At 39.1% G+C, this 13,126-nt stretch overlaps 2 protein-coding genes and 3 non-coding genes across 6 annotated transcripts; all 5 read left to right on the top strand.

Moving 5' to 3' along the window:
* Positions 1-272: 272 nt before the first annotated feature.
* Positions 273-5,213, top strand: rpl7 (ribosomal protein L7). Of its 2 annotated transcripts, none has more exons than XM_067577572.1 (7): positions 273-375; positions 855-954; positions 1,062-1,228; positions 2,159-2,296; positions 3,652-3,761; positions 4,482-4,697; positions 5,162-5,213. In XM_067577572.1, the coding sequence occupies exons 1-6, from the start codon at positions 362-364 to the stop codon at positions 4,688-4,690; spliced, it is 738 nt and encodes a 245-aa protein (XP_067433673.1). In that variant the 5' UTR covers positions 273-361; the 3' UTR covers positions 4,691-4,697; positions 5,162-5,213. The 2 variants fall into 2 exon arrangements, with proteins under 2 accessions (XP_067433673.1, XP_067433672.1); XM_067577571.1 differs by lacking the exon at positions 273-375 and adding an exon at positions 722-768.
* LOC137173831 (small nucleolar SNORD12/SNORD106) lies at positions 2,502-2,593 on the top strand. Its single transcript, XR_010925247.1, has one exon. It is a non-coding gene; the product is annotated as a small nucleolar SNORD12/SNORD106 (small nucleolar RNA).
* Positions 3,999-4,088, top strand: LOC137173833 (small nucleolar SNORD12/SNORD106). The gene has a single exon (XR_010925249.1). It is a non-coding gene; the product is annotated as a small nucleolar SNORD12/SNORD106 (small nucleolar RNA).
* On the top strand, positions 4,740-4,832 carry LOC137173832 (small nucleolar SNORD12/SNORD106). The gene has a single exon (XR_010925248.1). It is a non-coding gene; the product is annotated as a small nucleolar SNORD12/SNORD106 (small nucleolar RNA).
* A 142-nt stretch (positions 5,214-5,355) lies between the features above and the next one.
* Positions 5,356-9,526, top strand: si:ch211-171b20.3 (uncharacterized). The gene is made up of 7 exons (XM_067577570.1): positions 5,356-5,948; positions 6,052-6,097; positions 6,474-6,568; positions 7,097-7,235; positions 7,761-7,868; positions 7,972-8,027; positions 8,784-9,526. Exons 1-7 carry the CDS (start codon positions 5,738-5,740, stop codon positions 8,921-8,923), a joined length of 795 nt encoding a protein of 264 aa, XP_067433671.1. The 5' UTR covers positions 5,356-5,737; the 3' UTR covers positions 8,924-9,526.
* The last annotated feature ends 3,600 nt before the right edge of the window (positions 9,527-13,126 follow it).

Genomic DNA, 13,126 nt, shown 5'->3' with positions numbered 1-13,126 from the left:
TAACAATGACAAAATGTGCCAAAAAATGTTCTTGGGTTACCGAATAAACATTTTAAAATTAGTGTTAGCTTTCCAGAATTCGTTGCTGAACTTTCTAAATGAAACAAAATCAAAATGTAGCTGTAAATTTAGGGGCCATTCAACCAACAGCATTACAAAAGAAAAATTAAACAATTAATGCCATATTTTTTAAAATTAAAAAAAATGCCATCATATTAATGTAGTTTTAGAATATTTTGTTAGGCTTTCGCTTAATAGAGTAAATGACAAAGTCAGGCAGCTAGACGGACAGACCGTAGAGGTCCTCATTCCTTTAACGCGGACATGCGCAAAAGAAAATTTCTCTTTCTCGGTGGGCGCAATGGCGGACGCAGAGTGAGTGTTTACCGCTGTAGTGAAATCTGAACACATCCAGTGTTTAAACAGTTATCTTTGTTCATTTTCCACCCTGGATAGATTGTCTAGTGTCCACACATCATAATCCTACTAGTATTGTTGAGAATAGTGATTATTAATTGTTATGATCACTTTATGGAGACTGTGTGTAGCCTCATAGCCGAGTACATCATGGCTGCCTCTGTAGCGCCCATGCACTCGTCTTATATCATGTTTCTGTGACAAAAAAAGGAAGTAGGGATTAACTGTTAAAGATGTCGACTTTAATGCTGCTTTTAACGCTTCAGAGACACTTGGTGTGGTGTTTTAAAGAGTACTTACTCTGTACGGAAGCCGGCTAATGATAGGATGGGAAGCTAGCAACCACCAGCGGTATATTTCACCTTAACTAGTCAGTTATGTGAGAACAATCGTTATTGTCCACGTGTTTTAAACTGAATTATCTTTTTCTTCATCAGAAAAAAAGTTCCGGCTGTCCCTGAGAGCCTTTTGAAAAGGCGAAAGGCCTTCGCCACCATGAAGGCCATGCGCGTCAAGAAGATGCTGGCTGAGAAGAAGGTACTTAACTTACATACCTGCATGTTGGCCGGTTCAAGGAACTGATTCCTGTTGATTGGTTTTGTCATTCTTGCACAAACTGAACATATGTTCTGATGTGTTTATAGGCCCGCAAAGTGACCAGGAAACTGATCTACAAGAGGGCTGAGAAGTACCACAAGGAGTACAGGCAGATGTACAGGCGTGAAATTCGCTTGGGACGCAGTGCTCGTAAAGTGGGAAACTACTATGTGCCAGCTGAGCCCAAACTGGCCTTTGTCATCAGAATCAGAGGGTGAGTGGTGTCCACTATCTGGCAACAAAACTTTTCTTGTTGGTTACATCCTTGTCAGTAATATTTGCATGGATTGCAAGACCTCAAAGTAGACCTTATATGCTCTACTGTGTCAAGTCAGTTTTAGTAGTATAGCCCAATATCATAAATTTGCCTCAGAGGGCTTTACAGTCAGTACAGCAATACAGCATCCTGTATCCTTTGACCCTTGACTTAATAAGGAAAAACTACTAAAAAAACCCTTTTAATGGGGAGAAAAATGGAAGGAACATCAGGAATAGCAGCAGAGGAGGGATCCCTCTTCCAGGACAGACAGATGTGCAATAGATGTTGTGTGAACAGAATAGAACAAGAAAGCAGAAAGATAGCAGAAATACAGCATGGAACAAGATAACAAAATTTTAATGAATTTATAATGTATGGCTGTGTTGCTGACTGAAGGTGCCCTGTCCACATTTCATTAGGATTCCTTCAGTATTCAGTTTTATTTCTAAATCTGCTATTGTGACTGTACCTTGTGTGCATGATCTGCTTAAACGTTGTAAGCTGTTCTGTATGTAGTGGCTTATGACAGTGCTTTGATCTGTTGTCAAGCAGTGTACTGACTTTAGTAAATCAATGTGATAACAAGTTTGCAGTCAGTAAAGTTAAGTGTTTGGATTCAGAGGCTGCTAAGAACAGTAATTCCTAAATTGGGTTAATACAGCAATCCATGTAAATGTTGCACTTCAACATGTGTAGATTTGCTTGGTCTGTAAATGCTGTCATGTGGTTAATGATGCACGCTCTTTCCCCGACTGATCGACTCTGGTGATACAGATTTGTACAAACATAAGCCAATTATTGTCTGAAACCACAATCAATACTGTAACTTGTATAAGCTGTATCCTTTGATTATGAGGATGCTAATCATAAACATTTGTTTTCCAGTATCAACGGTGTCAGCCCCAAGGTCCGCAAAGTTCTGCAGCTGCTCCGTCTGCGCCAGATCTTCAACGGTGTGTTCGTCAAATTGAACAAGGCTTCAATTAATATGCTCAGGATTGCCGAACCTTACATCGCTTGGGGGTAAGGCTGTTATCATGTTATCATTGTTACTGTAATTAGCTGTGGAGGCAACCCATAAACACTTTAAAAATAAAAAAGTAGAAATATATTCCCTTTGTGAGCCATGCTGAATGTTATCCTAATTTATAAATGGGAAGCTCATTGTATGGCATGGTGTACTGATATCAACACTGTTACTAGTGACTATAGATGTTTTTATATCTGGGATGTGGTTAATGATGCTGAACTTTTTTCCCCATCATATCGACCATGGTGAATACTGACTGAAACTAAGCCAGTTTTGTCTGAAACCACATTCCATGAAAGTTTTAGTAATTTGAGGTTATTGGTCTGGATTAATATAAGAACATCTAATGTGAATTTCTTGATTGAGAGGAAGGCAGTTTTTACAAAAAACTGTTCTCAATGTATCTTTATTTTAAGACAAGCCTCAATGATTAGACTCCACATGTTCTCCTTTATATTGTTGTCCTGCTGTAAAGAAGTCTGATTGAAAACCCCCAGAGAAAATGTTAGCTGGCTATTGTGAGCATAAAAAGTACTCAATGCTTAATTGGTTTTTAAAGAAACAAAGCTCAACAGATGTGCACATTTTGTACAAGAATACCTTACAGTCACAGTAAATGACCAGTGTCCCCTGTCCTTTTGTGTAACCTTAAAGTTCTAAACTCCTCTGATATTTCAGTATATAATAGAAAAATATTTCACTGCATTATGTGGTGAAACAGTTAAGAGTCCGACTGGTTGGACTTGCTCCCCATACCGTTGTTGGAAAGTTGATCAGGTTTGTCTAACTGTCCATAGTACATGGCTGGTCAGTGTCACTTCTATCTACCAGTGAGATGAAAAAACTCAGTAGTCGCTCATCTACTGTAGTTTGAATATGTAGGTTTCAGTGTTAAAATGTTATAGCATGTCACACCTCTGGTCACAACCTAATCAGTGATGTTGGAGCAGGTGTTTTGCCTTTGACTGTTTTGAAACACCTCTGACACTTCTAATTAGGGCATGGCCCAAGTGTCACATGCTTGAGGCTATGAGATGAGCCCCTGCAGAGAGCTGGAAGTTTTGTTTTTTAAACTTAAACTGAATTGGGTTGAAGGACAAACAATTAATGTTGTTTCAACCTTCAGCAACCATCAAATTTTAAGTTTAGGTGACATCTGTTAGGAAGCTATAATGATAAAGTGAAATGAATGTAAAAAATAAGGAAGCAAACAGTTCTAAGAGGCAAACTGCTTGCACTGTGAATGATCTAGTAATGCCTTTTAGGATGTAACCCATATGCAACATCTGCATTGCTCAGAGCTGATTTGAGCTAATTTTATAACTTGAAACCTGGTGTTTCCCCTCAGATACCCCAACCTGAAGTCTGTGCGTGAGCTCATCTACAAACGTGGCCATGGCAGGATGAGGAAACAACGCATTGCCCTCACAGACAACGCTTTGGTGGAGAAGGCCCTTGGTATGCACATGTTGCACTGTCTTAAACTAGAGGTTTCTAAACGGCACACTCCTAAGAGGGAAGAATAATTTGTAAGCTTTCCGTATGAGCCAAAACAGTTTAGATAAGTAAAGGTTATATTTGGTGCTATTAATTGCTGCTGCAAATCAGTGCAGGAACAGCAGAATCTTAACTTTAATATTGTACTGTAAGATGAAGGCAGCGATGAGTATTAAATTATTCTGACAGGGTGACCGCAATGTGGTTAATGATGTACACTTTTTTCCCCGTCTTATCGACTATGGTGAAAAAACGAAAAACTAAGCCAGTTGTGTCTGAAACCACAAGCGAGCAAAACCATGACTATCTCCATTTGGAGATATTATTTTAGTTGTGTGCTAATAACAGATGTGGATCCTTCCTGATAAAACTTTAATTAACCCTTCCTGGAAGTTCTTGTCTCAAGATAAAATGTTGCATGTCTAGCTTTTTGGGAAATTCTTGTGAACTTGCATGATGACTTGGCATTCGCTCAAAAGATGAGACAATAAATTAATTCAGCCTGAGTTCAAATAAAAGATCAATAACTTTTCTAATCAGTGAATCCAAAGTTGTCCAAAGGGACAGTTGGTATTCATTCACATTTGATTTCTCAAATCTTTTATTTTTCTGCAGAAGTAGTCAAGAGTTTACGAGGTCTGGTGTGGTTTAACTTTAAACATATTGCATTTACATCTGCAGGCAAATATGGCATCATCTGTGTTGAGGATCTCATCCATGAGATTTTCACAGTTGGAAAGAACTTCAAGCCGGCCAACAACTTCCTGTGGCCCTTCAAGCTGTCGTCACCCCGCGGTGGTATGAACAAGAAGACCACACACTTTGTGGAGGGAGGAGATGCTGGCAACAGGGAGGACCAGATCAACAGAATGATCAGGAGGATGAACTAAAGTTATGGTGAGCTGTAGGAACACTTTTAGCTTTTAAAATAGCTCATTAGAAGTGGTTGATGATGCATCATCTTTTTTCCCCATCTTATCGACTATGGTGAAAACTAGCTGAAAATAAGCCAACTATTTCTGAAACCACATCTTAGCCATTGATCTAGTATCTTCTGTTGGAGACAGTGGAGAAGTAATGAGGGCATATTTGCTCAAACGATTGGAAAGGCAGATTGGATGTATTTTAAGCAAACGTGGCAATGATTTCATTCCAAAAGTGCAATTGGTACCAATATAAAAGTTGTTGCAAATACAATTTTGGAATATTGGACTGATGCCTGTCTCTAATACCTCCCTATGGGGTGTAAAGGCACATTATAACATGTGTTACTATAGAAGAAAGTTTTGTTTAGTAGTTTATAAATTGTTGTGTATCTATTTTTAAGTGGAAATTTAACAATGTATGTTTTCCTCTTTCAGGTTTTTCAAGGGACTGGATGTAGTCTTCAATAAAAAAAAAATGGAAAAAACCCTTTCTTGGTCTTGTCATTGTTTTGTGCCATTTCATGCATGTAATGCCTTCAGTTTTGTTCTGGTATATGTATTAAATTAGATATTTAGCAGTGGTATCCATTTCCCACCTCAACTTTACCAAAGCTCAGTCTTGAAACCTAAAATTAAAGGGGGACTGTATCCAAATACAAAGCACTGGATTAACCCTACATGTGAATAAGATAAAGGGGCAAATGTATAGAATGTAAACGGTAAGATATAATTTGGGGGTTCACGTAATTAAAAACAGAAAAGAAAGGAAATGATTGTGCATTTGGACAATTTGAAACAAAAAAAAACAATAAATCCAATGCTTTTATGAAGCTTGTTTCCATGGTGACGCAGTGACTCGGTAGCACAGTGAGCAGTGTGTAGCCTGGCTAGCATTACTCCGGTATAACTAGCGTTAGTTTGTACGCTCTCACCGTTATAATGACAAGGTATCTTACTGTAGATTGAAAAGGAGGTGATGTGTAGAATAGCCATCTGTACGGCACCTCCAACATGATGACTTTCCAGGTTAAAGCATCTGTAACGTTACCTACCGCAAAGGCTTTAATATCGGAGGGAGGCTCAAATTACAGCCAGCGCGGCCTTGATGCGACTGGATATCCGACATACAGGAGCTTCAGGATGGGAGCGGGTGGAGGAGACGCAGATGTCAGGCAAAATATTAACCCAAGAAGAAAATTCCCTGTCATTCAACCCCTGAGCAGTGAGTAAGCCTGCTCATGTGATGTGTGTGCTACAAGCTAATGTTTATCCCATGGCAGTTGTGTCGGCTGATGCGTCTGGCTGACTGACTTTCTGTGTTGTAGAGTCGCAGGATGGGAAAACCTTATTGAGCGGCCTTATAGTTGGAGGGTAAGACATGCTAACGTTTTGCAAAGAACCAAGAAATCTACACAATATATATATATATATATATATATATATGTATGTATGGTTTAATTAATAAAGCCAGTGTACTAGAAATGCAATTTTATGGGGTAAAACATCTATTATATCCCGGAAAATCTGCCTGCTACGGTACCAACAGTGAGTCACAACTACTGGACAGTCTTCAAAAAATAGAAGTGGTAATAAAAGTGTTTATACATAAGTGACAGGGATACTCTTGATGAAAGATCCAAGAATAATTACACACAAATGCTACAATTATGTGTCATTATTCTGGGTGGTGTTCACCTCTGTGAAATCTGTGTGTGCTGGTAAATGTATCTCTGTTTCTCTAATCTAGGTCACCTAATTTAGCCAAAGATGACAGACTGGAGGCAGAGAACAATGGCTCAGAGAAGGACATCTGTGGGAGGCATTTTCTTTTTGATGAGAAATGTAAGAATTGCAGAGTAGGACTTGCCCTCTCATTATGAGAGAATGTTCATAAGACTTTATTTTCACAAATTATTGATCCATTGTGGCCTGAGAATTGACACTAATCCAATTTTGTTTCCAAGTATTTGAAGAGTTGCAGGTTTTGTTCACTGCACTTAAGACCACTTAAGACCAGTGCTTTCAATCATGGAGGGAGAGTTTCACTTTCAAAAGCTAATTTTCATGAGTTGTTACAAGTCTTTCAGGGCACATTTGACCTCCAAAAAATAAAAAAATGTGTTCTTCAGTGTTCTTTAAAGTAGATACACATTGAAGGTGAGACACATACTGGCACTGTAACCTATTATAACAACCAGTAGGTGGAGTTGTATCATCTGTAATGATCACTGGTGTCAATCATTTATTCAAACCTGAGATTTTTAAGTAATAATTAAGAGTATTTATAAAATCAAGAGATACAATTAACCTTTTGGTAAAGTGTGTCTTCATACCAGATGTCAGCTTTGAATGGCTAAATATTATTTTCAGGTGGGAGGTTAGAGAGTACCAGAACTGTGATTCCCCCACTGCCAAGAGACTTTCATGTGCACAGACCAGGCAACCTGCATCACTTCAGCCTCTCCAAGGAGTTTTCCCACAGCCATGCGGGACGGCCTTTCACCCTGGGGTAACCAGTGGATTAATGTCACTCAATCCAGTCGTTGTAGCTGGACTGTTCATAGCACATATCTGGAGACAGCTGCACAGATTACAGTAATTATACTGAGTCACTGCCTCATTTATGACAAATTACAAGAATGTAAATGACGAAAACAGCAGCCAGTTATAATTAAAAATTTGACACGCATAATTTGCAGTATCTATCAGAAACAGAAGACTTCAAGCTTGAGTATTGTATTCTGGCAACACGGTGCATGATTATAGCTACAATATAAGCAACATTATTTTGCCCAATAATGTATTTGTCATTTTTAGTCATCCATTGTTGGAAAAGTTCATTTTTATTGCTTTTAAACTTTGTAAAGTGACAGAGAACTATCTTCATTCTCACATAGTAATAAAAGTTGGCCAAACATATAAATCTTAAAGGTAAACATAAATTAAATCGGGCTGCCAATAAAGGATATAAAGCAAATACAAAGGATTTATCCACATGTATGTGCACTTCTACCTTCTCATTTCTGTCCTCCAGCTACCCTGAAAGATACAAACTGAATACAAGTCCAGCCATCCTGTTTCCTTCCACTTTAGTCCTCAATGGCAGGAACACCTTCTCAGTTGAGAGCTGCAAGCTCAGCAGGTATTTTTGCTCTTATAATCTTAATTAGACCAAACCAATCAATAGGTCTCTCAATTATTTCTCAGACTTAATTCCTCTTCTGCTCACCCGCTCTCCTCTGCAGGCCTAAGGTGAATTATCCAACCTACAATCTACTGACTGCTAAAGACAATCAAAAGAGTGAGTTATTTTAATTTTTTCCTGTGAGAACCAAGAGTTAAGTAGACGGTTTGTCCTCATCCTCAGGTATTTAATGTGGTCTAAACACACCAGGCCTGTCTGTGTAGTAGGTGGAAAGGGGAATCCAACCTTCAACTTGTACAGGTGACATTGACTTACAGCCAGCAAATATGTCATTTTTTATGGATTTCCCTTCTTCAAACAAAAGCCCAGATCCCACACCTTATTATAGTCAGGTCTTGAGCACCATAGCAAAGTGGGACAAGGGGTCACAGGTAGAAGGGAGTGTTAGTGTTGTCATGTGGAGTGAGGGGCTCTTGACACTGTGTCATAATGTTTTACTTCAACTGTTTGCTCCAGTTTGAAGCTCAGTCTGATTCATACCTAAAGCTTCTTAGCTGAGTTTAAAACTGGTGCATTCAGTTTTTGCTACCGGTTAATGTATTATTAATATTTGTATATATATTTCACCATTTCATTTTATTACACATTTTTATTATACGCTCAAAATAGCAATCACACTTGTATTTTTTATGAAACACGCTGCAGTGAGGCAGAACGACTTTAACTCTAACTGACATCCCTTGTTAAATCCACACTCACAAATTAAGATGATGGAGATTAAGAGAAGCAGGATAGTTCAAGTATTTTTCAGTGTATAAGTGAGGATATCGTATCATAGATCTTACTCTGATATCTCTTCTTCTCTTCCTTCCATACCCTCTCATTGTGTCTTTGGCTCTCTCTCCCCCTCAGGCCAGTCCTACCCAGACCCGATGGTGGGAGCCTCTCGTTCTTTTATCCACAGGATATCTGAGCTGTCCTCTTTGGAGGGCGAGACAGTGAGGCAAGAAAAGCTCAAGAAACTTAGGAAATCGAGAAAACCCCCATCCTGACAATCACCACTTTCCCAGTCGCACTGGTCAAGGATCAAAACATTAGAGTCTGTGCCAAGGACGTCTGAAGAGAATAAAACATCTTGGGCACCATGTTCGTTTAAGTGGCTCGTTGTAACGGCTTTTTTGTCTTCAGTGACATTAGTTTGCTGCTCAACCTGGCTGGTATTCATATTTTGGGATTCCTGACCTGTGCTCCTCTTGTAATGATTACATGTAGAGTGTTATTCTTACAAACGTGTTCACTGTGGAAAAAAAAGTGCTGATGATAAATATTATTAGCTATATATTTTCATTCCTTCTCACAGGTCTCAGTAGTTTTCCACTCAGCATCTGCATGAAAATATATTTATTTTAGTTTTCTAATGGCTTTTAATGGCTGTTATGTAATACTGCCATATTTCTTGCTGTTTCATCAGTAAGCTTGGATCTCATTACAGTATTTGAAACATTGTCCTAAAACACTAATTATGTTTTATAAAGCTTATTAGCTGAGTAAATTGAAACACCCACATTTGACATATCTAATAGTTTAGCAAAACCAGTATTGTGCCTTGTTAAACGTCTTCCCAAATTTAAATAAATTTATTTTTGTTAGCTTGAGTGCGTTTCTCTTTTCTGTGAATCATCATTTTTCTTCTGGAGCTTCTAGTACAGCGCAGGCTAATAAAGGAGGCTTCACCCTCCCCTTTGGCACATACAGTGCATATCGACCCGCCTGGTAATCAGAATGCCTAAAAGATTGCAATGAAACATAATCTGCATTCCATATCTACAAAACAGACACGAAACTGTGCCCCCAGATCTCAGAATGTGGTACTTTCCCACATAACACATAGTTTTGTTGCTGTATGATGGGCAGCTAATGTCTCTGAATGGTCTTGTTCATTGTAATCGACAAAGACGGCAGTCATAGCAGTTGTCTTTTTGTCTTGAGAGAAATGAGGACTTCATTATTTGAAGATAGATAATGTTGCAGTGTAGCAGAAGAGAGTTATTTGTACTATTTTGCGGTTATTAAATTTGTAGGGAGGTTGACCTTGTTATTTTACCTCTTTCAACTTGAAGATGGATCCCAGAATACCTTTATTGTGCACAAAATACAACTGTGTCCCTGTTATCATAGTGTGAATAACTTTAAGAATTTATGAATATGTAGACTAAATAATTTTCATTTCAAAAGTTTAACTGCTTGACACAATACGTCTCATACTTCACTGTCAAGTCCATTCTCACTGTTTTAGCACTGGAGGCTTTAAGTGTCCACATCACACTTGTGAAAATTGAATATCGGACCAGGGTTGACTTCCAAACTAGTTGTGATGTCACAAATCATGCTCATAGGCCCACCTTTTAAAATCTGGTTTTCAATGAAGACAGAAAATCTTTTTCCCCTCAGCAGATAAATGTGAAAACAGCCTTCAAGTGTCAAACTCTACACATACATCATTCTGCACAGTGAAGCTCAAACTTCCAAGTGTAGGAACAAGAAGAAAAGCACTTTTTTGAGTGTAAGGGGACTTGAAGAGTCATGATTATAGTATATACCAATTAAACAGCCAGCCATGTATAAAACAAACTGCCAGGTGAGTACGAAGTACAGATGATAACTGGCAGATGCCACAGCAGCAAGAACAACCACAGATATGGCCTGAGTCACTTGATAGTAAAACTCAAATACTGCATGAACAGCAGCAGGGGTAAAGCACAATGTTATGAAAAATCATAAAACTACAAAACAAACACATTAAGTATAAAGAAAGAAGTGTTCATGCCTAGGATAAAATGTTGTTTTTTTGATGATTGATGTGTGCTATCTCTCCACTACAGCCATCCTCAGTGGGGAAACAGAGCCAAGATGGCCACTTCACTGTCATTTGAAGGATGTAGGTGCACTGCAATGACTGAGATCATCTAGTATGGAGGCCGATGGGCTCGGAAGTTACAGATCAAGGCCTTTTGATTATCTGAATGACTTTCAAGTGAAAGATCAAGGTTTTTCATTTCTTTTTTGTGACATTTCTATTTCATTAGACAAAGTGGAGACAGAGGAGGCAGGAGAGGGGCGGTCATGTCATCTTGGTTGCTATGGCTCAATGAAAACAACTGCCAACTGTGTTTAATTTCAGGGAGTGTATATCTTCAGCTCCCTGTTAAATACAATTGTGATGTTGTCAAACTGTTTGTGTCCGTTCCTCCCTCCCTCCCTCCCTCCATGTGGACGGTGAGATGTGTATTTCAGGGACACGCAGTGACCTAGAAACACAAGAGCCATCCCCTTATTCATGCTAAGTGAAGGGCTTGTATTCACGCTCAAACGGAGGCTGGGTCTCCCTCTTCTTGCAGGGTTTTTAACCGTCCCTTTCAAGTGTAGTGAAACAAAATGACCTGGAACAAACAGTCAACAATGAGGTCTTTAATAAGAGCCTTACTGGGGCCTGCCCACAAGTGGTTTATCGTTTCACTGTAATTCCACAGAACCAGACCAAGAGTACAGTACTTATTTCAATCAACCGTGGCCAATTTCAACTGTTTTTTTTTTTGTTGTTGAGCCGATTATGCAAAAATGCTGCAACAGAACATTTAAGATTCAGGTGCAGTTCAATTTTTTGTTAATATTAGCTACTAAAATCTTCATGTCCCAGCTTAACCAGTGTTACACTGAAGAATAGCCAGGTTGTGTTACTGTTTCACCTGACTTGATATTGTGCCAGTTGACTCTATCAGCGGGGATCAGAGAATGTAGCCTGTCTGCCAAATTTATAACTTTGCCAACGCTTCAAATCCAAAATGCCCTAAATATGCTTAGCCAGGTTTGGTCTGGGGACAAAGATCAAAACGCGCTTTTTAATATGTCACAGTGCGCGCACACACACATACACACACACACACACACACACACACACACACACACACACGCACAAACTTTCTTTTAAAGTCTCAATGGATCTGATATAATTTACTATTTGTTTAAATATATGTCAGGATTGTAACTGATTGAGGTAGGATTTTTCCATGCCTCTTCTTCATCAGGTGGTCGACCCCTCACAACATATCCTAAGCATCATATCCACTATTTGCGAAGAAATTAACACGAAAGACCTCCAGACAACCGATAAAAATTCCTCTTTTATTAAGGCAATAACTCTTCTATCTCTTCTGTTGTGAAACTAGTTTGGGCTCTTAAAAGATTCTAAAAGATAGTTACACAGTGATCAAAAACAAATGATAAAGCAAACAAGTGGCATGTGTCAACAGCAACTCCTGATCCTATAGTAATCTGTGTGTCTGTGTATTCAAGAGGGGCGCACAGAGGTCAAATCTTTGTCTTTGCCATCATATAAACACAGCTGAGCTGAAAACTTTGTCAAATCTATGGCAACAGTGCTCATTGTGCTGCAAATGTTGACAGGTTTCTTTGATTGCGCTCTTTGTCTGCAACCTCAAGATCATTTTTTATCATTTAAGAATGTTTGCTTACAAGTTTTCACAGCTGCCAGGTGAGGAGGTTTTTTTGTTATATTTGCCTCCCACACATTCCTAACCTCAAAAGTATCAGTTATTGCCTGTTATGAGTGAGATTTGACATTTTTGCCAACAATATGCAAGTCAAAGCACGACTGAGAAAATTCTGTGAATGATTTTCGGTGCCAGTCCTTGATGTATGGCTTTATACACTTTGCCCTTGGCAGAGCAATACACACACACACACATACACAAACCACAAGGGCCTTCCCGTTGCTCTCTGACATTTCACAATATGATTTATGGAAATCCACAGTGATAGATGCACCCTCTCTCCTAGTCATTATCATTACCTGAAGTTTCATTTCTCTCAGAGGCAGAGGTCAGTCCCACTCCCCACCCACATATCTTGCCTCATCTGCCCGCTGTTGCTTCTAATGTCCGCATTGATTTACATACTGGTTGATAGGTGACTGATGAGGGGGCAATTAACGGTGATGATGTCAAGCTTGTGCAGGCGAAAAACTTTCATTAATATCACTGTCTTTGTGGTCATTACACCGGCAACGCTCTAAGGCCGCCAGTCTTATCTATTCCTCTCTACGGCATCGGTCCTGGAGAGGCGTATTATCATCCATAAACGATCAAACAGTAATGACCTGTAATGAAGGGAGCATCATTAGTGGGATGTACTGGATGGCTAATAATAGATGCTGTGTGATGTGAAGTGTCCCTATA

This window comes from Thunnus thynnus, chromosome 21, assembly GCF_963924715.1.
Source record: "Thunnus thynnus chromosome 21, fThuThy2.1, whole genome shotgun sequence".
In the NCBI taxonomy this organism is placed as follows: Eukaryota; Metazoa; Chordata; class Actinopteri; order Scombriformes; family Scombridae; genus Thunnus; species Thunnus thynnus.
The sequence above is the reverse complement of the archived record's forward strand: the minus strand, read 5'-3'. Positions and strand labels throughout refer to the sequence as shown.

What these genes read in the sequence shown, in the direction of transcription:
- rpl7 (XM_067577571.1), top strand. Translation starts at nt 737, where the DNA reads ATGATAGGATGGGAAGCTAGCAACCACCAGCG. An exon ending in GAAGCTAGCAACCACCAGCG is followed by an intron (nt 769 to 854) that starts GTATATTTCACC and finishes TTTCTTCATCAG; the next exon opens with AAAAAAAGTTCCGGCTGTCC. An exon ending in GAACCTTACATCGCTTGGGG is followed by an intron (nt 2,297 to 3,651) that starts GTAAGGCTGTTA and finishes GTTTCCCCTCAG; the next exon opens with ATACCCCAACCTGAAGTCTG.
- si:ch211-171b20.3 (XM_067577570.1), top strand. Translation starts at nt 5,738, where the DNA reads ATGATGACTTTCCAGGTTAAAGCATCTGTAACGTTACCTACCGCAAAG. An exon ending in AGCGGCCTTATAGTTGGAGG is followed by an intron (nt 6,098 to 6,473) that starts GTAAGACATGCT and finishes TCTCTAATCTAG; the next exon opens with GTCACCTAATTTAGCCAAAG. An exon ending in TGCTAAAGACAATCAAAAGA is followed by an intron (nt 8,028 to 8,783) that starts GTGAGTTATTTT and finishes TCTCCCCCTCAG; the next exon opens with GCCAGTCCTACCCAGACCCG.